Source organism: Prionailurus viverrinus, chromosome D1 (assembly GCF_022837055.1).
Source record: "Prionailurus viverrinus isolate Anna chromosome D1, UM_Priviv_1.0, whole genome shotgun sequence".
Classification (NCBI taxonomy): Eukaryota; Metazoa; Chordata; class Mammalia; order Carnivora; family Felidae; genus Prionailurus; species Prionailurus viverrinus.
In genome coordinates this window covers 89,520,020-89,546,232 of record NC_062570.1, presented here as the reverse complement: position 1 = coordinate 89,546,232, position 26,213 = coordinate 89,520,020, and the positions used below count along the sequence as shown (strand labels likewise).

Here is a 26,213-nt window from a genome sequence, read left to right as displayed (position 1 = left end):
GGGTAGGGCTCCTTCCTCCTCTCCCCTGTGCCCAGCACCCCTCCCCTGAGCACATTTCTGAGAAGTGGCCTCTTTGTGTCTGCTTGGTTGGAACTTGTCTGCCGTCTTGGGGTCAACTCCTCCCTTCCCCCCAGAGGGAGAAGGAAAACATCAGGAGGAACCGAGGCATGGCATGTGCTTTGGAGTCCTGGCTACTTCTGAAGGACAGCCCCGGGCCTGGAGGACCAAGTGGTCTTGCATTTCACATGGCCAGGGGCCAGCACCCGGGTGGGAATGGAGGCCCCAGCCTCTCCAGAGGCTGCATGAGATCCTGGGTCTGGCTAAAGCCTGAATGGTCCTGCCAAGGAGACCTGACTGGGATGGGTACCAGCACCCCTGGCCATGAGGAGAGGCCCGGTTTCCCTGCTGCCTGAGTCCAGCTTCCATATGCAGGGAAGCAGGCAGGCAGCATTTGCTGCTGGTTCTCACTCAGGGTCCCTGCAGGAGGTTTGCTGTGGGAGCTGGGATTTAACACCTTGCAGGCTGGGAAGCTGCCAGTCCCCAAAGGGTGGAGGCTGTGCAGGCAGGTTTCTTTTTTTGTCTCTCACACCCAACGTATCACTTCCGTAGCCGGGCAGCAGATGGGCGGATGGGGGCGATGGCATGTGAGGTGTGCAGGAAGGAGGAACGTGCACTTCAGAAAACACGGCTGAGGGTGGGGGTGGGGGGAGATTCAATGTCTCTTTTTCAGGGCAGTGGAAAAATCCTGCTTCGAAATGTGAGTGGGACAGAGCTCCCCTAGAAAGCCCCCAAGACAGTTGAACATACCAGCCAAGACCCAGCACTGGTACTAGACAGATCCAAGTTCAAATCCCGGTTCTGCCACCAACCAGCAGCAGCTAACATTTACTGATGTCTCTGCTTAGGGCTTTCCGCCCATAACCTGATTCAAGTCTCACAAAATCACATGACGTAGGTGCCAGTTTTATTCCCATTTGGTTCCGGTTTCCTGAGGTTCTGAGAGAGGAGGTAACTTGCCCAAAGCCACACAGCCAATGAAGATAAAGCTGAGTCTCAAACCGAGGGCAGTGGGGGCTCTGAAGTCTCCATTCTTAACCAGTACTGTAGAGTTAAAACACTCGATTGCAGACTTTGACCTCTTGGCCTTCTGGCCTTGAGGAAGTCACCTAACTTCTATCCTCAGTGTTCGGCATCTGGGAAATGGAGAGATGAATGGTGTTCTCCTAGGTTTCTCAAGAGCATTAAATGAGAGGGTGTTTGTAAATGTTTCAGCCAGTGCCTGGCCTGTGATAGTATCATCATTCATTCATTCATTCATTCAACCTATTACACACCTGGCTCCATTCCAGGTGTACAAGCTAGAAAAGGTCCCAGCTCTACTAAAGTGAGTGAGCAGATAAGCTAGATAATTCCAAATAGTGATGTGTGTTATGAAGAAAACAAAAGTAGAATAAAGGCAGTTCCTGTAGAGACATGGGGTCTCTTTGAAGCAATGGCATTTGAACTTAATTCGCAAAGAACAGAGATGTGGAAGAAGACAAACCTGCCAGGCTAAGAGCAGCAAGGGCAAGGCCCAGAGTTGGGGACAGAAATGAGGCTGGTGTCACTGGGGCAGTGTGAGGAGACAGATGAGCGGGAGTGGGGACTGGGCAGAGGGTGGGCTTGGGCACTCAGTGAGGCCGGGCCATGAACATCGGTGGGAAGGTATTTGCATAGCGGGAAGCCTTTGGAGGGTCAAGAAAGCCTTTGGAGGAATCAAGAAAGCAATGTGATCTAACTTATCTCTTTAAAGAGGTGGCTTTGGCTGCTGTGTGGAGAATCAAATATTGGTGAAACGGATTGCAGAGAGGGATGGCGGAGGCTGGGCGGGACGAGGACCCCCAGTGGAAAGTGGTGGACCATGCTTCTCCCTGGCAGACCAGGACAGCAGCAAAAGTGAAAGTCCGAGCAAAGACATGACTTGTGCAACCAGCCTGGCAGTAGGTGTCACAAAAGCCGAAGCCTCACACCTCACAGCTCATCGGAAGCAGAATCTGAGCTCTTTCCCTGACATTGTAGAAATGTCACCACCACCATCTTGCCATGGAGCAGTATCCACCGACATTAATATTTTTCTTCTAAGCGATGAGAATTTATACTTTGGGGGGAGGAGCTATTGAGTGTAACTGCATACCTAGAGTTTATGAGGTCAAACTGGATTTCTGTATAGAGCAGGGTTAGATAAACTTTTTCTGTGAAGGAGCAGCTAGTAAATATTTTCATTTTTGTGGACCCTGCTGTCTGTTTCTTGTCAGAACTGCTCAGCTCTGGCATTATAATTTGAAAGCAACCATAGACCATGAATAAAAAATGGGTGTGGCTCTGTTCCAATAAAACTTTATGTGCAAAAACAGGCAGTGAGCCACATTTGGCCCATGGATTGTAGTTTGACAACTCTGGTAGAAAATAGTGTTTACTTACATGACCCAGATAATTTTATTCTTATAAACCAATTCAAGACATTTTCCCCAAACTCTTTTGTGAAACTAGGGTGCATCTTGCACACCTGTGCTTATCTTAACACTAGAGAATATGATGTAATTTAATGAAGACTTAGTCCAGTGGTTTTCAAATCTTAGTGATTCCTGGGAGGTAACTCAAGGAACCAGGGCGATAGTGAGGGTGGAGGGCTTTTGGCCCCCAGTTTCAAGCAGGAGAACCTCTTGGATCCATGTTTTCTAATTGGTGGTTTTCATGAAAGTTTGTCTGGAAAAAAGGGGCTGGGGGCTAGGAAAAAAATAGAAAACCAGTAATGCAGCCCAGCTGGTGGAGAGCATGTCCCCCTTCTGGTGTCATGTGTTAAAGAGGCATTTATTACATAATTGCATGTAGAACAAAAATTGACACATAAATGTTCTAAGTGGATAGAAAGAGGTCAGGAAAGAGTTGCTTTGGGGTTATATTTGTGGAGTAGAGCATGTTCAGGGAACACAGACCAAGGGTCTTATGCAGATTTAGGCTTCAGACAAAGGCCACTGTGTCTACTTTCAAAGCCTTTTAGGGTGGGGGATCCTGGGTGGCTCAGTTGGTTAAGCATAAGTCTTCAGCTCAGGTCTTGATCTCACAGTCTGTGGGTTCAAGTCCCAAGCTGGGCTCTATGCTGATGGTGCAAAGCCTGCTTAGGATTCTCTCTCTCCCTCTCTGTCTCTCTGTCTCTCTCTCCCTCCCTCCTCCTCTCGCCCTCTCTCTACCCCTGCCCCACTCATGCTCTCTCTCTCTCTCTCTCTAAATAGTTAAAAATAAAGCCTTTCAGGGTGGAGTCAGCAGGTTGGCATATGGAAGTCTTGGGGAGGCAGAATGATAGAGTGGCTTGGACTTTATATTCAGATACAGTTAGGTTTGAACCTCTGCTCTGTCACTTAGTGGCTCGACAAGCTATTTCTTTTTTTTTTTTTTTTAATTTCTTTATGTTTATTTTTGCGAGAGCAAGAAGAGCACAGATGGGGAAGGGGCAGAGAGAGAGGGAGACACAGAATCTGAAACAGGCTCCAGGCTCTGAGCTGTCAGCACAGAGCCCGATGTGTGGCTCGAACCCATGAACCGTGAGATCATGACCTGAGCCAAAGTCAGGTGCTTAACTGATTGAGCCACCCAGGAGCTCCTCAACAAGCTATTTCTTTAACTCTCTTGTTATGCATTTTCCCAGATGGAAAACTGGAATGATATTACTTCCCTTTTCAAGCTGTTGAGTAGATTAAGTGAATTAACCTATGCAAATTTCCTAGCACATTGCCAGGTGCTTGAGAAAGTAATTTCCTTCCCCATTCTGTTCTCAGGGGTGTGGGATGAGCACAAAGGCTCTTTGAGACCTTCTGCCATCTCTTTCCTGTTTATTCCAATTTCCATGCCCCAATCTTCTCTTCCCAGGATGTGGCCAGGTTCTGCGAGCCTCAAAGGGTCAGATTTTGTTGGAGAGCTACCCTCTAAATGCTCACTGTGAATGGACCATTCATGCCAAACCTGGGTTCATCATCCAGCTAAGGTAAGGGAAGGGGCTGGGATCAGAATTAGGGAGTTTGAGGTTATACGGAAACACAGTAAGAGGACTGAGTGCCCTGGATCCTAGTGACCAAAGGCTAACCATCAGAAAATTCAGAAAATGTACCTTATTCAGAAAATGTACAATGGAGCCTTTTGTTTGTTTGTTTGTTTGTTTGTTTGTTTGTTTGTTTGTTTTTAAACGTCTTGGCAATTCCATGGAATAAACCTGGTCAAAACTACGACCAATGAAATGTTTGTCATTCACTGCCCTAGAACAGGGGTTGCTTAGGTAATTTTGAACCAAGGATAACACCAACAAAACAGAATACTGATAGCAGTCTACCCATCCACAAATCTTTACCAAGTCTTCCTGTTCACCCAGTACTGGGCTGGGTTCTATGGGAGGAAAGTGAAAAAATTAAAAGGCACGGATCTAACCTTCAAGGAATTTATACTCATCAGCTCCTTTCGCTGATGTCCTCAGAAAACAACCACCACATCTGTAACAAATAAACCAATTTTTTTCACTTGCATGGAAGATAAGTCATCTCTTCTTATGAAGCTTTGGGGTCCTCACAAATATGCAATTTATGCCATAGTACAAAGTGTAGATCCAGTCTTGTTGTAACTGTAGATAAATAACACAAGAGAGAACTGTTCACTGCTGCATCCTAGTGCTGGGAACAGTACGCAGTACACATCATAGGTGCTTGATAGATACTTGTTGCATGAATGAACGTTGAAAGAACTTCTCCCTGCCTCCAGTGTATCTCCTTTTTCCTGGCAAACACCTCTCCTTTAACTCTCTAGGGAATCAGAGTGACCCACTCACCCCTAGGATTTCTAGGGATATTGTCCACTTAGCTCTTCCTTTTCTAACCAGGGGGGGAGGTTGGCAGTAATGGAAATTTCTAATCTTCTAGGGCATGGGTTTTCAATAAGTATTTTCTGGATGGATCAGTGGAAGTTTCCACATTCCGGCTGGCTCCTCAAATGACTTTCTATCCTCTAGGAGGGACCGCATGGTACCCTGCCCGGGAAGGATCCAGCAAAACAGGTCCCCTTCTCAGTTCTCCTCATCAAGGCTGGCCCTCAGTGGCTGGTCTCCCCATTCCTGTAGGATCTGGGGTTGGGAGTGAGTCTCATCAATTGGACTTTTCTAGAGGAAGGTTAGCACAAGGAACATCTGAAGGCCCACACCTTTCTGCTTAAGGTGCTTCAGGTGGGGTCTGCCACAGATGGTGAGGGGAGGTGTTAAATGCTGCATATTATTTCAGCACCTCAGGGACCAGGCCAGATGGTCCCCTTAAAGGGTCCCCTTAAAGGAGGAGCTTCTCCGAGATCCAGGATATAAGGGAAATCTGTCCCCAAGGAAAAACCCAAAATGGTGGAGGGATTGGAGAAGCACATCACCTGCCTGGGAACGCCCCTAGGGAGGCCTGCAAATAGGTAGATTTCTTTCCTTCTCGTCAAATCTGGACCTGCTGCCCAGTGATAATAATAATAATAGGAAACACTGATGCATATGTACAGTGTTCAGACCAAAAGCCAAGCGGTCATCCCTGATGCCTCTCTTTCTATCACCTACCACAGCCAGACCACCACAAAATCTATTTTATTACCTGTAAAATAATCTCAAATCCATCTGCATCTGACTCTAGTGCCGCTATTCCACGTTATACCACCACAATCTCACCTCAGTTCTCTCATGGCTTCCTAACTGGCTCATGTTTCCACCCTTGTCAGCTCTGCTCCTTTCTCTCCTCAGTGACAAGAGTGACCCTTTAAAATCCCAAGTCCAGTTCTGTTGTCGAAACCGGTTTTTTCCTATGAGGCTTGGAATCAAATCTGGATTCAGGATGCTGGATCTGGATCCTGCTCTCCTCCTTAGTTCATTCCAGTCTCCTCTTTACACTCCATCATGCAGCATCCCTGACCTTCTTTCAGTTCCTCAAATGCACCAAACTCATTACTGCTTCAGGGCCTTTGTACTTGCAGAGCCCCCTGCCTGGGCCTCTCTTCCCCATGACCTTCACATGACTGGCTCTGTTTCATCATGTAAGTGTCTGCCCAGATACCAAGTTCAGAGAGGTCTTCCTTGACCACATTGCATAAAAAGCTTACCCTCCCCAGTCACTCTTCATGCTCTTACCCAGTGTATTTTATTCACAGTGCTTAATACTCTATGAGATTACCTTGTATTCTGGTTTCCTTGCTTATTATTTGTTCACCAAATCAGAACTACTCTCCATTAGGGCAGGCACTAGTTGGGTATATTTAGTAGGGTCACTGCTGTGCTTTCAGCACCTAGAACAGCGCCAGCCACAGAGCAGGCCTGCCACAGCTAGATGTTAAGTACATGAATGAACGAGGGTATGAACATAAATACAACTTGGACTGTCTCATATTTTGGTCTCAGAAAAAGCTGTGGTCTCTTTTGGGTGGTGGCCTTGTCCCTCCTCCTTCCCTTTTCAGACAGAGTTACTAAAGTCTGGAGAAAGAACTCATCTGTCAAGGCCCACTGTGACCTAGCAGTGGCATCTGGATGAGAAGTCAGGTCCTTAGATATTAGACCACGTTTCACAAAGCATGATTAGTGGCCCTTACAGTCCTTTACAAAAAGTTTTGTGATAAAAACTTTGTAAAACAAACACTAGCCATACGTAGTTAGAGGGCTTCTTTTCCATAAGATCCTTAGGTGCATTTAAAATATACTGATTCACTATGTTCTAGTGTTCTCTAATCCTGACTATTGAACATTTCACCCCAAGTGGTAGAAATAGACCCTTGTCCCAGCTTTTCAGGTGGCAGTTGTTCACTCTTCTGTCTTTTCCTGCTTCTTCTCCAAAACTCGAAGGAGAAGATACAGATGTATGTTCTGTGAACTCAGTACCCAGGCATTCCCTTGGGAATATTTTGAAAAATGGCTTTTCCTCTCTTGCTGTGGGATGTGGCTGCCTCCTGTCTTGTCTGTTGGCAGTGGAAGCTTGCGTTCATCTTCTGCTTTTTTGATCTGATGTATTCCAGTATTTCCAAACCTGAGACCCTTTTAGGCAAACACACGTTTATCAGATCTCCCCCGTTTCTGAAATTCTGATATAGTGCTACCTTTTCTACTCTTTGGGGTAAGAATTATTGCTACCCAGAGGATAATTACCTTCATATCCTTCCATTAAAATAGAAGAATGTGCAGAGATTTTGTTCTTTTATGGAGTTTTGCAAGGCAATGTATACTTTTTCCATTCTTCAGTTGTAAAATTATACTATAGTATCTATTCAACCATATCTTCATCAATATTTGCTTGGCATCTCTATATGCCAGGCACTGTGTTAGGCACAATCAAAACATTGATGGAATAAGACAGATGTTCTCTCCTACACTCAAGAAATTTGCAGTCTAGTGGAGAAGATAGGGATTCATGCATGTGAACGCACACACACACACACACACACACACACACAAAATCAAGAAGATAAATTTGAGGAGTTAAAATTAGTATCCTCACTATGAAGAGAACAGAGGATCTCCTTTAGAAAGAGTTGTCAGGGAAGCGTCTTTGAGGAGGGAATATTTAAGGTGAGGCCTGAGGATAGGAAGGAACCAGCCAGGCAGAATGGGTGGAAAAGTACCCCTGTAAGAGAGGCCAGCTATGTGCAGAGATTCTCTGAATGGAATAGGTACTCCCTCTGTCTGGGCATGCACATACACATGGGGACAGCAGATGTATACATGCCCCTCTGTTAAAAGAAATTCATCTCATCTCACATTGTCCAGGACCCTTTTTCTATCAGATCAGGCCAGTGGTACCACTCTTCTGAGACCTGTTCATCATCTGGTCTGGAACTTGCTCAGAGGTCTCAGGAGTCTCAGGATGGTCAGGGTCCACCTGTTTTGTGCTGTCACTCTCTCCACCCACAGGTTCATCATGTTGAGTCTGGAGTTCGACTACATGTGCCAGTATGACTATGTTGAGATCCGTGATGGGGACAGCAGCAATGGCCGGATCATCAAACGCTTCTGTGGCAATGAGCGGCCAGCTCCTATCCGGAGCACAGACTCTTCGCTCCACATCCTCTTCCATTCAGATGGCTCCAAGAATTTTGATGGCTTCCATGCTGTATTTGAGGAGATCACAGGTAAAGGCCGTGGAGACAAGTGTAGCATCTTATGGCTATGCTCCAGACGAACATCTCCTTTCTGTGCACGTCTCCTTCTCCCTGCTCAGCCTTATTAAAACCCAGTGGGCTGAGTTCTCAGAAGCAACCTACACATTGAGAAGGAAGAAAGAAATGGCGAGGTATATTTCACAGATGTTCACCAGAAGCATAGCTAGGAATTATGGATGCCCTCGTATGCTGGAGCAGGGAGAGGGTAGGTAATTTGTCCAAGGTCACAAAGCGGTTGGCTCTATGGATCACACTGGGGGGGAATCTCATGGTTAAGAGCATTAGCTTTGGAGCTCTGGCAGATAAAGCCGTGTGACCTGGGGTAAATTCTACTTCTCTGGGCCTCAGTTTCCTAATCAGCACATAAGGGAATATGCCTAGATCCTGCTCCATTACGGAGGCTCTGGGAGATGGAGTGGACGAAGAATGTAGCCTAGTGTCTGGTACATAGGATGCACTCAATAGCTGCCCAACCCTAGGCCTGCTTTGAGCCTCCCTCTGTCATCTGCAAGATAGGCATCAAAAGTGTTTAAGTCAGTGGTGAGGGCCACTTACTTTATGAGCAACTCTGAGCTTGACTTTAACTCCTGCCCTATTCATATCAGGAAGTAGGATTTGACCAAAATGCACAAAACGCTCCATCCTAAGGAAGCCCCCTCAGCTCTCACTGTTCTGAGATTGAATTGCATCAGGTTTTACAAACTAAGCCCAGGCTTAAAGTTCTGGGGGTTTTTAAGTACCCAATTAGGCATTGTTGTGGCATTTTGATCGCTGTGGCTTCCTATGGAAGGTATGATACGAAAGACTCAGGAAGAGTGATGGTGGCAGTGGGATCATCCTTCTGCAGCCTTGTCCTTTTGGTGAGACTGGGAGACCACCCCCCCCCCCGCCCACCTGCCCATCCCTTGGAATGTCTCCACGTGAGCTCTCAGCAGCTGCGGCTCCCCTGTGTGCCCGCTGCCTTCACAGAGGATGTCCCCTGTAGAGCTGTGCGGGCCTGGGGGTTCTGGAAGTGTGCTTCTGTGGTGTGGTGTGGTCAGCCTCCGGCTGATCCGCGCCCTTGGTAATACGTGGCTGGCCGAGGCTGGGCAGGGGGTGGAGGGGTCACACTTGAGATACTTATGTGGGTACTCGTGACAGACAGCAGGGCTGGCTGTCAGGGAAGCCAGGTAGAAGCAGTGGCAGCTTGCCAGCTTATGACCCTGTGACTAAGGGGAGGGCCAGGAGGGTCTTTTCCTCCCCCGAAGTGGACTCCTCAGCCCCCTCTGGAGAATTTTGGGAAATGCTGGTCTGCGTCATCAAGTGGAGAGTAGCACTTGTGGCTTCTCACACGCCCTGTTTGCATGTGTGTACTTGAATTTTCTCCTCAGGCTAATGTCACCTCCTCCACACCTGTGCATCAAATCCCAGCCTTCAGGGTTTGTCTCCCATTCATCCTCCTCTGCTGAACCTTCTCTCTTGGTCCAACGGGTTGTGACTTTGCCCTATTTTGAACGTCTTACAACACTCTCTCCCCTTTCCCAACGCTAAGTGAATTATGCTTCAGGTGATAGTCGTATATTTTTTGTCAAAAAGCCCTGATTTGGTAAACACGTGTCCTGTTCATCTTTCTGTCTCTCCAGTTGCCTCACACAGAGCAAGCACTCAGTTTGGGCTTGTGGAACCGGACCCAGCAATCTATTTCCATGTCAGGGTAAATGAATGGAGGGTTAGTGGTTAGGACACAGACCTCTGTTTCCCAAAGTATTCTCTGCAGAAGAATAGTTCGCTGTAAAATGTAGGTTCTGAGGCCAGATAAGCTTGGGAAAGGCCAGACATGATGTGCCTTCTTAGATATCTGCAGTGCACATTAGGACATGGAACATTCTGAGAAGTTCTGCAGTAAAGAAATCTGGTTCGTTGCCATTTAATACCAGTGGCACTTGCCCACCATATTTGAGCTTAGAACCCTTTCTTAGTTGAACGTATCAACATCTCAAGAGACTAATGTTTACAGAATGTATGTTAGGAAATTCTCAAGTACGCTTTTGACAGTGTCATGGAGATCTTCCAGTTCCTTCCCCTAGTACCCAGGACCCTGAGCTTTCTTAAAAAAAAAAAAAAAAAGGATCTAAAGCTGCCTGAGGACGCCTGTCTCCCCTGGAGTCTTTATGGGAGGGGTAAAGGCATGCTTCCACTTTAATCCTGTGGTGTGCCTGTTTATGTTGGCTTTAGGCTTTTCAGACCATAGAAGCATACTTCTGGGGCCTTTGAAAATATCAAATAACATCAGATAAGCACCGATTTTAGGCATTCTCAAGTGACAGTAATGTGGATCCAGTAAAAGAAGTAAAAATATTGCAAGAAGACTGCAAAAGGCAAGTGAAAGACCCTGGTCGAGGCTCCAGGCTTGAGGAAATTGACTCGCCGCAGTGACGCTGAGGGAAATTGCCTTTTCTCTTACAGCATGTTCCTCTTCTCCCTGTTTCCATGATGGCACTTGCCTCCTTGACAAAACCGGATCTTACAAATGTGCCTGCCTGGCAGGCTACACCGGGCAGCACTGTGAAAATCGTGAGTATGCTTCTGGAGTGAGGGTTGAGGAGTCACATGGGGCTGGCATGAAGAAGGCTCTGGGAGCTTATGAAGTATGTTGTTTCTTGGTGTTTAGGACGGTGTGTCCAGGGTGGCACATAATGTGGACATTCCCGTCGAGTGGTTTTCGGGGCTGGGCTGCCTCTGAGTCAGGATATTTGGAACCACTTAGGTCTTCCCGTTGACATTTCCACATCTCCCCCGCTGCATATAGTTCTGAAAAAGATATGCCTTCAAGGGCTTGAATAATATTCAGAGCTCAAAAACACGGAAGAAGTGCCAACAGGAGAAAGCCACCATCATAAAATCTCCTGTGGCTCTCAGCCTGAACTCCCTGTCCTTTGCAAGATCTGAATTTTGGAGTTGTGCCCCAGGGAAGCATCTATAGATTCCAGTATGTTGTTGCATGGTCTGAAGCCATCAGCAGAGAGGAACTCAACATCACGACCAGCAATCATTTATCAAGGGTCACTGGTCACAAAGCCTTGTGTATGACATGTGTCACAACCAAAGTTTGAGACCTGAAACAGGTGTCATGGACTGCAACTATCAGCATAGAATGAGATGCGCACAAGAATAAGAAGAATCAAAATTTGGGGAGGGGGCCAGGGGAGGAAGCAAAGGAAGGCAGATAATGGCATAGGCAGGGGTTCCCCCCAGCAGATCCTGCGTGGTGAGTGTGAGTCAGGAGATGTATTAGGATGTGCTCCCAGAGAAGCTGGCAAGGGAGTGGGGAAGCTGGACTGGGAAGGGAGGGAAGCCAAGCAAAGGTGTGATTTTAGGCAAAATCCAGCCTCAGTGGAATCTGGAATGTAATTTATACCTCTGCGTGTATCCTGGCTTTATAGCAAGGAGCTGGGCTTCCATATCCCCCTTGCAATCAGCCATTGACCCAGGGCTGCCCTGGATGAGCGGGAGAACATGACTGACGTTCTGTGTATGTGGGATGAGTGGTTCCAGTAGCCCTTGAATAGTCAAGGAGATCTCAGGTGCAGGCCAATGGAAGCAAAACCATATAGACTAGCATGCACGGGTACTTTGGGGTCATCCTATAAGGTGCCTGGTCTGATGGCATTCTATAAAGTTCAGACATTTTCCAGTCAATTTCATCAGTCGTCCTTATCAACAAGGCAGACGGAAGCCGTGGCGTCAATAGTGTACCCTTGAGTGTGTCATTGCGTGGTGCTGAAACCATCCCTTGATTTGGCTTGGCACGGCTGACCTGAGCATGGTTATGCTGGGGGCTTAGAAAAAGATGTTCTGCTTCATGGCTCCTGCCTCGTTGGAACCTGCTGTGTTGTGTGCAGGGCAGGGAAGAGAAATGCTGCTTTCTCTTTGTTTTGAAATTGCGTGTAGAGAGTGAATCTGGAATCTCGACAATGGCAGATCCTGAGCTTTAAAGGGCTCAATTCAGAGCGAGAAACAAGAAAAGGGGGGAAGGCTTAATTTCTTGATGAACTAATTACACAATACTAGAGCTTTGAAAAACAAGGTAAAATTGGAGAGAAGGGAAGTATTATCGAAGAAGCTGGGTCAAATCAGGGCACAGTGAGGATTTGGGGGTGGGGGGAGGGAAGGGTAGAAATTGATCAAAAGTTGTGACTAAAATATTTATGAGTTGCTTATGAGTCAAACATTGACTTTTCAGCATTTCCATTTTGTCCAGAACACAAAGCAAAACAAAACAAATACATATAATGAGAAAGAATGGAAACTATGTCATTACACACTGATTCATATCTTGAGTCACAAACTGGCTCAAATCACATCTGATCTCAAAACACCAGCATAGATGCACAAGAGAATTCTTCCTAGCTACTTTTTAAAATGTCCTTAAAAAACCATAGTTCCCTTCGTACCTTGTAGTTGTAACTGGGTGAAGGTACTGGGTATTGGTGGTGGGTATCTGATACGTCATTTGCTGGCATTCATGTGGGGGACCAAATGTTTTATTATTTTTTTAAATAAGATTTAGGTTTGTTTTTCCTTCTAGGAAATTCAGCAGGAGTCCCCACTAACTCAATGAGGGGAACGTCACAAAAATTAGCTGTGACAGCTTACCTTGTAATTTCTGAACAAACCATAGCAGATTTCTAGAATAGCCTATTAGTTAGAAAAACCAAGAAGGAAAAAAAAAAAAAGATTTACATTATTGTTTTCCTCCTGAGTATACCACTGAACTGGAATAATCTCCCTGGAGGAAATTCCTTCAAAATGAACAAGAAACTCAAGCATTCTGGGATTCTTTGTACATTTTGAAATGCCTAAATTGGAGTAGACATTTGTTTTACAAAATAGCTTTAAAAGCACCGAGTCAAATATTAATGAGAATTCCATCTTTTATTTATGTAGTACCAAATCTGATGAGGGGCAACCACATCATAGATGCTGCCTTAATGGTCTGCCCTCCTGAAGGCTTTGTGAAAGGTGGATGCCCCTTTTAACAGATGAAGGATTTGAAGCAGAGAGCGCGAGGCACTGAAATTCAAAACGAGACGCTAGAATGCCACATTTCCCATGTTGGTCATGGTCTCCCAGACATGGTTCTCGCCATGTGGCTCAGTGGAACTGTGGGTGAACAATTGATAAGCTCTGGTCGTGGCCTCATGGTCCATTATGTATTCCTCTCAAAGGACTTACCTTCCCAGGTAAGCTCTGCCTGTCACTCTTTTCTAAAGAGCATCCTGACTCCCTGTCTCTTGATAGAAGCTATTCTCATTCTTTTCTTTGTGTATATTTAAGAATGTGAGTGGGACTGGAATAGAAATAGATTTTATACTGACTTACAGAAGAAATATGTGCCTATAAAAATAATCAAATAGTCCAGAGGTGTTTAAAATAAAGAGAACATGACTTTCCCTAACCGACCCTAGTAGACTGTTACTATGGTCCTTCTGGACTTTTTGCTATAATGTACAAACCTAAGTTGTTGAGAAACCAGTATTTTAAACCAGTGATTCTCAGTTGGGGATGAGTTTGCCCCCAACTTCCACCCTCAGGGGCGTTTGGCAACATCTAGAAACATTGTTGGTTGTCATCATGGGCAGGGGTGGGACGCAGGGGGATGTCACGGGCTTCTGGTGGGTGGAGGCCAGGGATGCCACTAAATATCCTACAACGCATGGACCCAGACCACAGAGTTATCTGGCCCAAATGTCAGTCATGCCAAGGTTAAGAAGGCCTGTTTCAAACAAAAGTTTGTTTTCAGTGTGCTGTTTTCAGTGCCTGTATCATGGATATTTTTTCCAGGCCACTCCATGTTGGTCTACCTCATTAAAAAAAAGGGGGGGGGGGTGATTTTCTGTGTATTCCATCGTAGGGATATATATACAATTGTATTCATCTAATCCCTTAAGATGGACTTGATGCCGTATTTAATATATTATTATAAAGAGAGCTTCAGTGAATATCCTAACATCTACCTCTTAGTTCATATGGAGAGGAATTTTTATAAGATAAATTCCTAGATGTCGAGCTGTTAGTTCAAAGGGCACACATATTTAAACTTGGGAGAGCTGTTGCTGAAACTGTCACTAAGAGGTTTCACCAGTTTACGAGATGAGCTGTTATAAACACCAGTCCTCAGATTAAGAATTAGGACTCGCATTTGAGAGACAAGGGTCTGCTCTTGTCAAGTTGAAAATGGATTTCTTCTCCAACGGAGACAAGTGGGTCTGAGGGAAGATCTCATGGCCGGACTTCCTGGGGCTGTGATGACAGAGGAGGAAGCAAGCACCCGCGCAGGTGGGCGCCTTCAGTTGTGGAGACGCTGTGAGAGCCCCCAGTGCAGTTGGACCATAGGTGCTGCCCCCTCGCCCCCAGGTGTCTCCTCAGACTGTTTCCCAAGGAGGAGCGACTTTCCCCTGCTCTCGGGTGACCTCCTCTGAGAGCAAAAAACGGGAGTGGCCCCCTCCTCAGCATTGGGGCCAAGCTAGCCTCCTGCCAGCACCCTCAGTGACCCCAACCTCCCTGGGCCACCGCGTAAGAAACTGCCCCCCCCACCTCTTTTCCCTCTGAAGTTTCCTGTTTCTTTGTATGGGACACAAGGACAAACTAAGTTCTTGAGTAAATGGTGGGAATCTTGTTCTGTAAAAGTGAAGAGCGAGGGCTTCATTGCCCCGTTCCAGTTTCCATGTTGCCTTTGTTCCTCTGGCCCAGTTGCCGATGCCCGGGCTCTCCCCTGCATCCTAATGAAGGACGATGAAATGGGCTAAATCTTGGGGCACAATGCTCACACTGCGGGCTCTGACGCGCTTGGAACAAAACAAACCGGCTTCCACCAATTAAAGAAAACGGGGGAATCTGGATTCGTTTGGGGTTTGGAGCATCAGAAGGTTTCCCGCTAGCCTGTCCCAAGGACTGGGAAGAAAGAGCCCCAGATGAGAGGCACACTTTATACTTTAGCTTCAAAGGGGCAACCGCATTTCTCATCAGAATAAGTGATTGGGAACTTGGGGGTTTTCATGGAAACGGTAATGCTGATGCAGTGAGAATGTGCCGAGGCCAACAGTGGGTCATGATCACCTCTCCGATCAGAGACGTAAGATGCGGAGCTTTGGTGGGATTCGTGCAGATTGTCCCAAGATCACTCAGGGGCGACACTGTTAAAATGGAATAGTTGCCTGGATTTTTCACCGTTCCAAGGGCCTGTCTTGTCCTTAATTTATGGAAGACAGGTGTACCTTTGTCTGTAGTCTGGAGATGGTACATCCCGGGGTGGAGAGCTTGGGCTCTGTGGCCAGAAAGACCTTGGTTTGACTCTTAGCCTGCAATTTACCAGCCAGAGGACCTTGAGGAGGTCGTTGAACTCCAGCCTCATTCTCCCTGTTTACAAAGTTCAGAAAAATAATGCCAAATATTTCTCAGAGCGTTTGTGAGGATGCAATGAAATAATCCATGTAAGGTGCTGAGTTGAGTAATAGGAGCCATTATGTTTTTAAAATTTTTTTAAATTTGAAGCATAGCTGACGCATGATGTTATATTAGTTTCAGGTGTATGACATAGTGATTCGGTTTCTTTATGTGTCACGCTATGCTCACCACAACTGTGGCCACCATCTGCCACCCTACGCTGCTATTACGGTATCATTGACTGTCTTCCCTATGCTGAGCCTTTTGTCCCTGTGGCTTATTTATTCCATAACCAGAAGCCTGTACCTCCCACTCCCCTTCGCCCATTTTCCCATCCCCTACTTCCTTCCTTCTAGCAACCACGAGCTCGTTCTCTGTAGTTATAGGTCTGTTTCTATTTTCCATTTGTTTATTCATTTGTTATGACCATTTAAAAGTTTGGCAGAAAGCAGGGGACTCTCCAGATAAGGGGTAAGGGGAACAGCACCAGTTTCTACAAACTAGATGATTATGACACACCTTTCTCGGGGCTCCAGGGCTTAGGAAAATTCTCCCTTCGACTTCGTAAGTTTCCTCTGTGAACTGCTGTTTGTAAATCATTGCCAGATACTAAGAACTGCTCCCTCTGCATTTGCATACAGGCAAGAAGGATCTGGTTTTATCAGGCAAGTAGACACTTCCAGTGTCGTTGTCATGGAGGAATCCTAGATCCCAGGAGAAGACACCCACACTGGGCATGAGGGATAAGGAGCCTTTGTAACCAGGGCAGCTCAGAGTGGGGGCTTTGAGAAATGATGGATGGAGTAATGCCCCGGGAGGAACTGGATTTGGAAACTCCAGGGCAAGTTGCCCAAGCATCAGTGTTATCTGGTCAACCTCCCTTTTTCTTATGGGGATTTTCAGAAGTTACTCACTTCACATGTGGCGGGCCCTATGTCAGTCCCCTGGTGGTCATATAGGAGACTGCTGCCCCAGGGCATCCCTTAAATGTTTCATTATATGTTTCGAGCAGTCTGGCTTGAGATGGTATGAGACGCAGAAGGATAATTTCATGAAGAGTCCTGGGGAAATCTATAGTTGTTACCCACAAGCACTTGATGGCCCAGAGCCTTCAGAGATTTCAGGGGCCCCAAGAAGACCATCAGCTAGTGGACTGCTAACTCCTCATACACTTCCTTACACCTGTGCCTCCCGTCCACTTCTGTCCCTAACATGGAGATGAATCTCTGACATCCTTCTTGGTGTATTTAGAGGGATGCCATCCCGTTTAGATTAAGATCTGAAAAGCAAAAGCTATAACTGAACACAATAGAAACTGCCTTTATGTAGTTATCAAGGTATTTGTTTGTTTAATAATTCAGGAGAAATTTTCCTTTTCGTTTGGATCATTCCTTGTTGGGCGAACGTGAGTCTACATAGACGACATGACGCTTTAGCATCAACTCTGATGGGCTCTGCGGGCCTCCAGCCTCTTAGCAAGAGTGTTGCCATATCCCATTCGGGGTAAGATGCTTTGTGGTCGGCATACAGGGGATATATTTTGCGAGTCAGCCATCCCTCTCCTTATGGACAGCATTCTAGCAAGTAACAAGAGGACAAGTGAGGCCACATGGTCAACTTTCCAGTCTGACTGTCTCTAAGAGCTCGGGATGGAGCATCCATCAGTGTGGAGAGGGCCAGACCCACCACTGGTTTACCAAGAATTTGCTTCCATTCGTCTGCCCCTGACGGGGCCCTCTTGGCTTTTGCTTCGGCAGATGAGGTCGCTGACGCAGGACTTATCGCGGGAGGCAGATTTGATTTTGGGGCTGAAGAGGTGAAGAGGCAATCCATTAGAGCGGGGACGGGCTGTGTGCCACTGAGGGAAGGCACTGGAGGAGGCAAAGAATAGAAGAGCATGAGAGCAAAGCAGAATGAGCTTCTGGTGGGAACAAATATCCCTGCCTTCCTGGACCCTGAGACTGACCCCAGCCCCCTGACAGAGGCTAGAGGGGGGCCCCACTTTTCTCTACAGGCTTCTGCCTTGTGGGATATCAGCACTTGTCCCTCACCCTGCTTCGGAAGATGAAAGCTTCCTCTCTGCAAAATGTAAGACCTTGTCACTGGCCTCCAAATACGAAAAACGACAAAGGTAGTTGCTCTTATTTGTGTCCTCGGCACAGGCCAGACTCTGTGCTTTATGTGACATTGTCTCATTCCATTGTCTCAACATCTCCACGGGGTGGGCACTATTATCCACGCCACTTTATATATTCATGTAGCCGAACATTTTTGAGCGTCTGTTACGCTCTAGGCACTCAGGAGCTTGGACAGAGCTATACCGTATGTGTTTTCCCTTCTATTTGGCAGAACTAATCTTAGCCTTTCTCAAGTGCAGAGGAGAACATCCCATGCCACACAGTTCCCGGTCACAGCTTCCTCTAGTAAGGCCTTTGGTGATGGTGATGGTGGCGATGAGAATTAGTAAGTGGGCAGAGTCTCTTAGGACTCTTCTGCAAGGTCATTCTCTTCATCCCCAAGGCTAAACAGAACCGAATTGCCTAGCCTGGGCCATTTTCATGGTGAGTGTTTCTTATATGTTGAAGAGTTGACAATCAATACTGCTGGGAGACATTTTCCCTGGGAGTTAGCATTAGGACCCACCTTCTACCACAAACCCAGCAGCTGACTCAGAAGCCTGAGATTTGGGGAGGCCCCTAGAAGACTATCACCAAGCAGGTCCACTAGGTAGAGGGCAGCTAAGTTTCTACCAGTGACGTAGGTTACTCAGTTACTCTACCAAATGAGTGTGTGTCAGGTTGATTTTGAACAAAAGTAAAATGACTAGTACTTTCTGAACATCTTTCAAAGCCGACCTGTCTCTTAGACACAGGCAGTGTCAGCTAAGTAAATAGGCCATCCAAACACCGGAAAAATGGTATCCGAAAGACACAGTGTACCAGGGGCCAAGGACAATACTGATTAAGATCAAATAGCTAATTGTAAGCCTCAGCCTCCAAATTGCTGCCGGATGAATAAACAGCAGTGTGTGCAATCCAAGCATAATTTCACATGGATACTGTCTCATTCACACCCGCAGAGGGCTGGAAAGCATCAGGGGGACAGAATACCATTGGCTGGAAAGAGATAAAAAAGGGTTTGTAGTGGGAATTACATCGCCGGTGGGTGTCATTATGCCTGTTTGGGGAAGACTTTTGTGGAGGTAAAAGATAATTGGTTCGGTCCAAAGGCACTAAACTCAAATATAAGCTGAACAGGAAGAGAAGAGACCAGAGTCCATCCGGTGGTTATCTCTGGGCGTTGGTCTTATGTTCATTCAGGTTTCCAGGATGAACAAAGCCCCAGTGGGAAAGTTAATGCCTTTTCCAAACAGAATGTAAATTCTGTCACAAACTATTCCCTTGATTTTGGTGACAAGTGAGAATGGGCGGGTACCAAGGGTATGCTAAGAATTGAGACCAACAGCCTCCACCACCCAGCCCCCAACATCAGCCAGGTGCTGGGATCACGAATTGTGTTGAGTTTGGATCTGTTTTCTTTGCTGAAATTCTCAGATAATCTCCCAGCTCTGAAACTCAGCTCCTATTTAAAGAGACAAAATAGTACCCCGGTTTAGTTTTTGCCTCGCGCGGCTATCTGGCTGCCATAACCAGTTCATTCATATACGATTCGACAAAAGAAATGTATGCTTCTTGATGGGCAGTTTTGTAAATGACATCAAACCGTTGCTGAAAGCCAGGAGGATGTAAATAATAGTAATTAGAAGGAATCCAAGTGATTTAGAAGCAGGGCAAGAACAAGTGAAAGAGAACACTAGATCAGATGAGGGAGTTAAATGCAGCTTCCACGTTTGCATTAGGTGAAATGCAGCTGCAGATGTCTCTGATTCTGAGTGTTCTGGCAGCAAAGGCAAAAAGGGAAATGCCTTAGATGGTACGGCTCTAATTGTATATCAAGTGAAAGTGGACGCAAGTTCATTGGGAGATGCAAATATCACCCATCCTGTTACAACCCTTACTCCCTTTTGCTCCTTATCTAAAGATGGGTGCTGGGGAAATGTTTTCCACTTCAGTTTTGTAAACAACAGAAATCTAATCTTTTTTTTTTACACCAAATATTTCTAAAAGCTAAATCCATCCACGTCTCCTGAAAAAAGAGGTAGCTGGATTTTATTATGTTTACACCATCACTGTGTATATTGACCCACTGGCTTCCAATCCCAGGCTTCTGCAACCATGCCTCAGGGTTTTCTTGGGCTTCCAAAGCCACTGACTCATATATATGGGCAGACTGGAGGTGCGGAGGAATTAATGTTTATCTCATCATCCTTCAGCAAATGATTGATTGCGTTTGGTAGGTAATTACTCATACCTCTTACTCCTTCTGTAGAATAATTCTGAGGTAGGTTCCGCACGGTCTCTCAGAATTTGCCCATGGCATTGAGCCTCAGTTGTCCCCAGTAGTAGCTTTCTTGGTAACGTGAACTTCCCTGTCTCACTTCCCCTGCACTACCATTGGTCCTTCCCGGGATCACCACCTAAATAAACTACATGCACTCAAATCTCTTCCTCGCAGTCTGCTTCTGGAGGGACCCAACTGAAAGTACCTCATGAAAATATTTATTTGAGAAGCTAACTTAATAGAGGGCTGGAGCTCAGGTCAGCTAGATTAGCATTTAATTGTTTCTTTAAAATATTAGGTAAGCCTTCCATCAGTGCTGAATAATGTGTATTTCAGGATTGCACTGTCTGAAGGATGCTCAAAATATGATTGTATGGTTGATTTTAAAAGGTCCAGTGTTAGACCCAAGAATTGATCTCTCTCTCTCTCTCTCTTTGTCTCACGTTTGTGTGTGTGCATGCACACACATTCTCTGTGCATAAGAGCCAGCCCCGTCCTTTATTCGGTGGGGTGGTGAAAGTGAGTGGAGACTCCAGTGGTGATAGCTTATAGTACCTCCCAAAGGACTTGAAATCTTCTGAAGGATTTGAGCAAACTTTGCCACCTAGCATTTCCAGACAGGGGCTAGAAAGTGAGTGCTCCCACCCTCAGGAAACATCATTGGGCCTTCACTAATGGTCTTGTCTTTGGTTATTGTGCCCTTGATTGACTGGTCATACTGCACTAACTTCAACGTGTGCCCTGGTTAAATGGTGATCTCTATGTCAACAGCTCTGCCTAGTAACCCAAGGGGAGCACAAATGTGCCAACACATTCCAACAAGTCCCCAGTGGTTATTCTTAGCAGAAGCATCTAAATTAGAACCCGGTTCCACCTCCCCTGGGTTCTCTGTCTGGATTTACAAGTTTTCTTTCAGGTGACACAGCAGGCTAAGGGCTATCAACCCAGTTCAATCAACGGTGCCTGATGAAATCTTTGTTGCAACTCAGACTATAGTCAACTGCTGGGGTCGGTTAGTGTTTGCTGAGACCCCACAACGCATTCAAATTCATTTAAGGCCCCGGTGATTACCTTTGTTTTATTCCTTGGTCAGGGCCCTACATTCTTTTGTAATTTTAGAAGCAAAGTTAGGAAAAGCACTAGTCACTTAGGATGAATTGGTGCTAATAAAAAAAAGAAAAAATATATGACAACACTATACATAGTATATATAGATTCCTCTGAATATTTTGTTTGGTAAAAATCTGACCTGGGGAATAGGTAGTTGGAAGGAAGTCCCCAAACCATTCCTAACAAGTACTAAGTGAGGCCAGGGAGAACCTTCAGGTACCTTAAGTACTTTAGTACAATAAGCCTTAACTCACATCACTTCTATTTCTGGGTTTAAATAAAAACGTTTCCATATTAAAGATGTAGGAAAACATCTTCCAGCGCCTTATTCTCCTGGGCACAGAGGAAGCACTCATTCAATATGTGGTGCAAGAAAATTAGTCCATGAAATCAATAGAGCTCAGCACTCCCCCAGGTCTTTCTCTACAGAGAGGCATGCTGGACTTCTAAAAGGCAAAGCAGTGATTGGATTCTCTGGTTCCTAGGGGTTTTTTTGATAGATCTTGTCTTCAAATTTGAACTTGTAACTTCAAGAACAAAGCAAGAGGAAAAGACAAATATTCGTGGGTGTTTGGTATATCATATTGAAATTCTGGCCTTATTCATGAAAAGATTATTTTTGTGGGCAAGGATATACTGGTGGACACTGATATAATGGAAGAAGAGGTCTGGGTTTTTGTTTGTTTGTTTGTTTGTTTGTCACAGCTGGGAACTGCCCCCACTCCCAAGTTTTGTGATTATTAGGGGGGTGGGGAGGTGGTTCCACTTCCTAAATTAGGGATGAAGAGTGTGGACTTTGTCATATTCAATATAATTGAGCAGAGAACACAAAAAAATTGGTGTTACTTGTGTGTACTGAAGAGCCCCCATTCCTAAAAATGTCTCCACATTATCTTGACATGCTCTCTGATATCTCCATCATCATGTCCATTTCCTGTAGAGCTTCTGGACCTGGTCACCTCAGCTACCTTCTGTCGAGTATGAATCTTAGTGTATCAATCAGGGGAGAGAAAGCCGTAACTTTATTTGCTTTAGGTCAACCTAAAGCCAAGTCTAAGACTCATCATTCAGACTTGTGAGAAATTCAGTCTGGCATTGTTGGGGCCTTGTCTGTACCTTTGGGGGGTAAACAAGTTGCTGGATTTACAAAGACAGCACCAAATCATCAGGGAGAAGCTTCACGTGGATTCTGGGTCCACGCTGTTTAGCTCGCGAGGAAGCCTCTTGTCTCAGAGAACCTGATCCCTTCAGGTCAAACACCTCTGCTGACATGGGGCCGGCAGGCTGCTAGAGGATCTGTGGAGGCTGGAGGCCCCTCTGACGAGAGCTGGCCTCTCTAGATGCCAATCATCCGACCCAAGATCTCCCAGGAGTGCTGAAAGGCATGAAGAGCTTCATGCCCAGGGCTGAGATGACTGCCGCTCTGAGGTCTTGTCACCTCCCGGGAGTGCCACCGTGGGGAGGCATGAGGGGCCCTAAAGCCCAGAGCTAAGAAAATAGCAGACCTGTCCTTGGTAACTTTTTCCCAAGCCAGTCATTGAGCTAAGCATTTGCGTCCAAATGATTTATTAAAGGAGGTAAGGGATCAACCAGTTGATCCCAGGATCGACCAGTAAGGGATTGGGGAAGCGAGATGGGAAAGAGGAGGAAACCAAGCAAGAGTGATTTCACCTCAACTCCCAGACTCAGTCCGATCCTGTGGGGGTGCTGGGGAGTATAAATGATGCCTTGAGGAATAGGAGTTGAGCTTTTGTGTTCATACACCTAGCAGTCATTGTCTATAGGCAACCCTGGGGTGGGCATGAGGGGACAAAAGTCTAGGCATTTTTCAGCTTTTCATATGGGCAAGATGGTGCCCGTGCCTGTGCCCAGGGCAGTCCTCTGAAGGTGGCAGGTGTCAGCTCTCAGCAGTAAAGCGCACATGTGGAAGCTGAGCTGGTAAAAGGGGATGAGGGGACCTGGGTGGGGCACCGATAGACTTCACTACAAGAGCCATCTCAAAACCATCATGTGTCCTTCGTAAAGTGGCATCACAGCGAACCACCTTGTACTGTTGCCCTGAGAAAACAAGAAAACAAGGTTAGAGAGTCTTTCTTTAAATGTTTGTCTGAAACAGCAATGCACCTCGAGGTACTGTTTTTTGTTCATGAAATGGCAGGTAAGGTCATGCTACACTTAATGTGTTTAGCATCCCCAGACTGAGTTCTAAAAGTAACAGGGAGATGTGCTATTTATTATTAATCGTGGAGTGTATTACTTAGCAAAGCAGAAGCTTGGTGCTTCTTCAGGCCAGGGATTCAGATGTTTTACATTCTCATTTGGCTTTGTGTGGAAACATCCATCCCACTGAGGAGAAAGGAAGCACAAAGCCCTTAAAAAATCAAATAGAAAAGAATCATGGATCTGTTCAACGGGGAGATACAAAGGATTCTAAAAAGAGAACCCACAGGTGAAGTGAAGAGATAGTTTTTGAAATGTAACCCTGGGGAGGTGCTCTAATGAGATGCAGATGGTCTATAGACCCAACACGTAGATGTCTAAACTGGGAGAGAAAAGGATGGGTGGAGGAAGTCCTAGAATTCTCTTCAAAAGCATCCTAGGAGAGTGTACAGCTTTGTATAGTATGGGAAATAAATGAGAGGGAAAAGGAAATGATGCCCACTGGATGTTTGAGACAAGAATACAATTCTGAGGCTTCATGTTGCTTGATTAAAAGAGATGAGACAGAGACCATGGCTGATACCCAGAAGTCTGAGTCAACATCCTGGGCCCAGGTCTCCAGCGCATCATGCATAGACATTACCAAGAAGCTAGACAATAGAGTGGCATATTGTTTTATATTCAAATAGACCCAATAATAGGTCTTTAGATTTCCTCGTGGGTTTTCTTTAAAGTGTCTGAATTTGGGGAATTGAGTTTTAGAAGTTGCGTACTTTGTAAATAAAGGCAAACAGGAGAAAAGGAAACTACGTGTTATAGAAATTATTCCTCAAAACAAGCCCAGCCAGATAAGTGCTATTATCCCATTTTTCAGGCCCAAAAAAGCAAGGTTTGGAAAATTATGTCATTTTCCCACACCCTAGTTCATTAAATGGAAGAATGAATAAATTTTACCCTTTATCCCCTCCACCTACTAACAAATATTAACTGAGGACCTCTGGTGTACTTATTCTGGACACTGGGGACCCAAATAATTATTTCAACCTATATCTGTCTGATTCTGGAGGCCCTTCTTTTCCCCCCAGATTCTAGTGACAAAGCTCATTTAAATCTGAGCTCACAGTAGGTTGGATTATTCTGTGATTATGCAAGATGGTAATGAGATTTACAGGGAGGGGAGAGAGTATGGGAACATAAAACAATGCATGGCCCAGTTCATGCTAGGTTTATAGGCTGAGCAGGGAGGACCCAAACCATTTTGCCTGCTATTTTAAAAAATAAAAATAACGAATGACCACAAAAATAATAAACACCAAACTTCTATGGCTACAGTTTCTGATTGTCAAACATGGGGAAAAAATGCTAGAGGCAAAACTCCTTTTTGATGTTACAAGCCAGAGAATGACTATAATTATTTTAAAGTATGTTTTTCCCATCCGTTTTTTTTTTTTTTTTACCCCTTTGGCTGCTTAAAATTTTTTCTTTGATTTTGGTTTTTAACAGTTTTGTGTAATAGGTCTGTGCCTGGTTTTCTTCCTATGTATCCATGTTGGGACTTTGTGAATCTGTAGGTTGATGTCTCTTATCAGTCTTTTTCAGCCATTATCTCTATATACTGAGATGCTAGGTACATGTATTTGTTAACCTTCTCTGTATTCTTACATGTTCCTGTACATTTTCACTTTTTTTGTCTCTTGGGCTTCATCCTGAATTTTTTCTTGCGAGTTATATTTCAGTTTATTAATACACATAAGCTGTATCTGACTTGCTATTAAACTCACTTAATTTAAATTAAGCTTTAAATTTCTGTCACTGTAACTTTTCTGTTCTACCTTTCTCCTTTGGTTAGTTTCTCAGGTTTCCAGTCCTCTACTGAGGTTCTCAATTTTCTGTTTTATTTCCTTGAGCACATTGAGCATATTTATTTTCAAGTGGTGTCCTAAAACTACACATCTGAATCCTTCCTAAATCTGTTTCTATTGCCTGTATTTCTCTTGAATTTTAGCCATAGAGTTTTTTTCCCTAAGACTGAATTTTTAAGTAATCTCTACACCCAACTTGGGGCTCGAACTTATAATCCTGAGATCAAGAGTCACATGCTCCATTGACTGAGCCAGCCGGGTGCCCCAGCCATATAGGGTTCATTGGACCTAACTCGGAAGCATCATTCAGCACTAGGAAGCTCCATCCTGCCGACCATTCATGAGCAATAACTTAAAATCAAATAATAGTTCTCTGTTATAAGATCTCATCAAGTTTAAGGTGCGTTGTTGATTTAATTATAGCTTCTTTGAGAATTGGAAGTAAAGACATACTACATGAAACGTATACATGTGACCTGATTCAGACATGTCACTTAAAAAAGAGTAGCATCTAAGAATTCTAGAAACATGGCAGAACTCCTCAGCCTTGGGCAGACCTATTTGTATATCCTGACTCAGTTTCTCTTGGAGTCTCCCTTTAAATCCTCCTCAGGGAGAAAGGCAGATAACCTAAATTGTCCCAAGGCTTTGTTACCTCCAAAGGCTTGAGAACTTTCCAGTGCATTCCTGCTGGTTAAACCCACATTAAATGGGGAATTGGAAATAGGATCCACAAGAATGCTGCCATTAGGAAATCACAGGGCAGGAGCCTGGTGGACCACAGAAGTCCTTACTTCTAAAAGGGGAGAAACCCAACTATCAGGCTCACGGTAGAAGGGATTTCTTATCTGCTGTTGAAACTGCTGGTGATTCAACTATAGTTCATTTTCTTTCAGTATTCCAGGACTGGTCTTAAGTATCACCAGAATTTTTCTTGGCTGTGAGCTATAGGAAGCAAAACTCAAAATGGAGGAGAAACTGCCCTGGTGTTGCACAAATCATGCCCTTTGCACAAAGCATGGCCCTTTGATAGGCTAACTAACCACAGAGTGGAGCCCCTGCCAGGAC

At 45.3% G+C, this 26,213-nt stretch overlaps 1 protein-coding gene across 2 annotated transcripts in view; it reads left to right on the top strand.

The window, feature by feature from the left end:
• Positions 1 to 26,213, top strand: part of PAMR1 (peptidase domain containing associated with muscle regeneration 1) — a 159,471-nt gene that overhangs the window by 122,096 nt on the left and 11,162 nt on the right. For both annotated transcript variants that reach the window (XM_047878822.1, XM_047878821.1), the window contains 3 exons: positions 3,907 to 4,021; positions 7,940 to 8,157; positions 10,633 to 10,740. In XM_047878822.1, the coding sequence (XP_047734778.1) occupies positions 3,907 to 4,021; positions 7,940 to 8,157; positions 10,633 to 10,740 (441 nt within the window). The remainder of the gene's footprint in view (positions 1 to 3,906; positions 4,022 to 7,939; positions 8,158 to 10,632; positions 10,741 to 26,213) is intronic.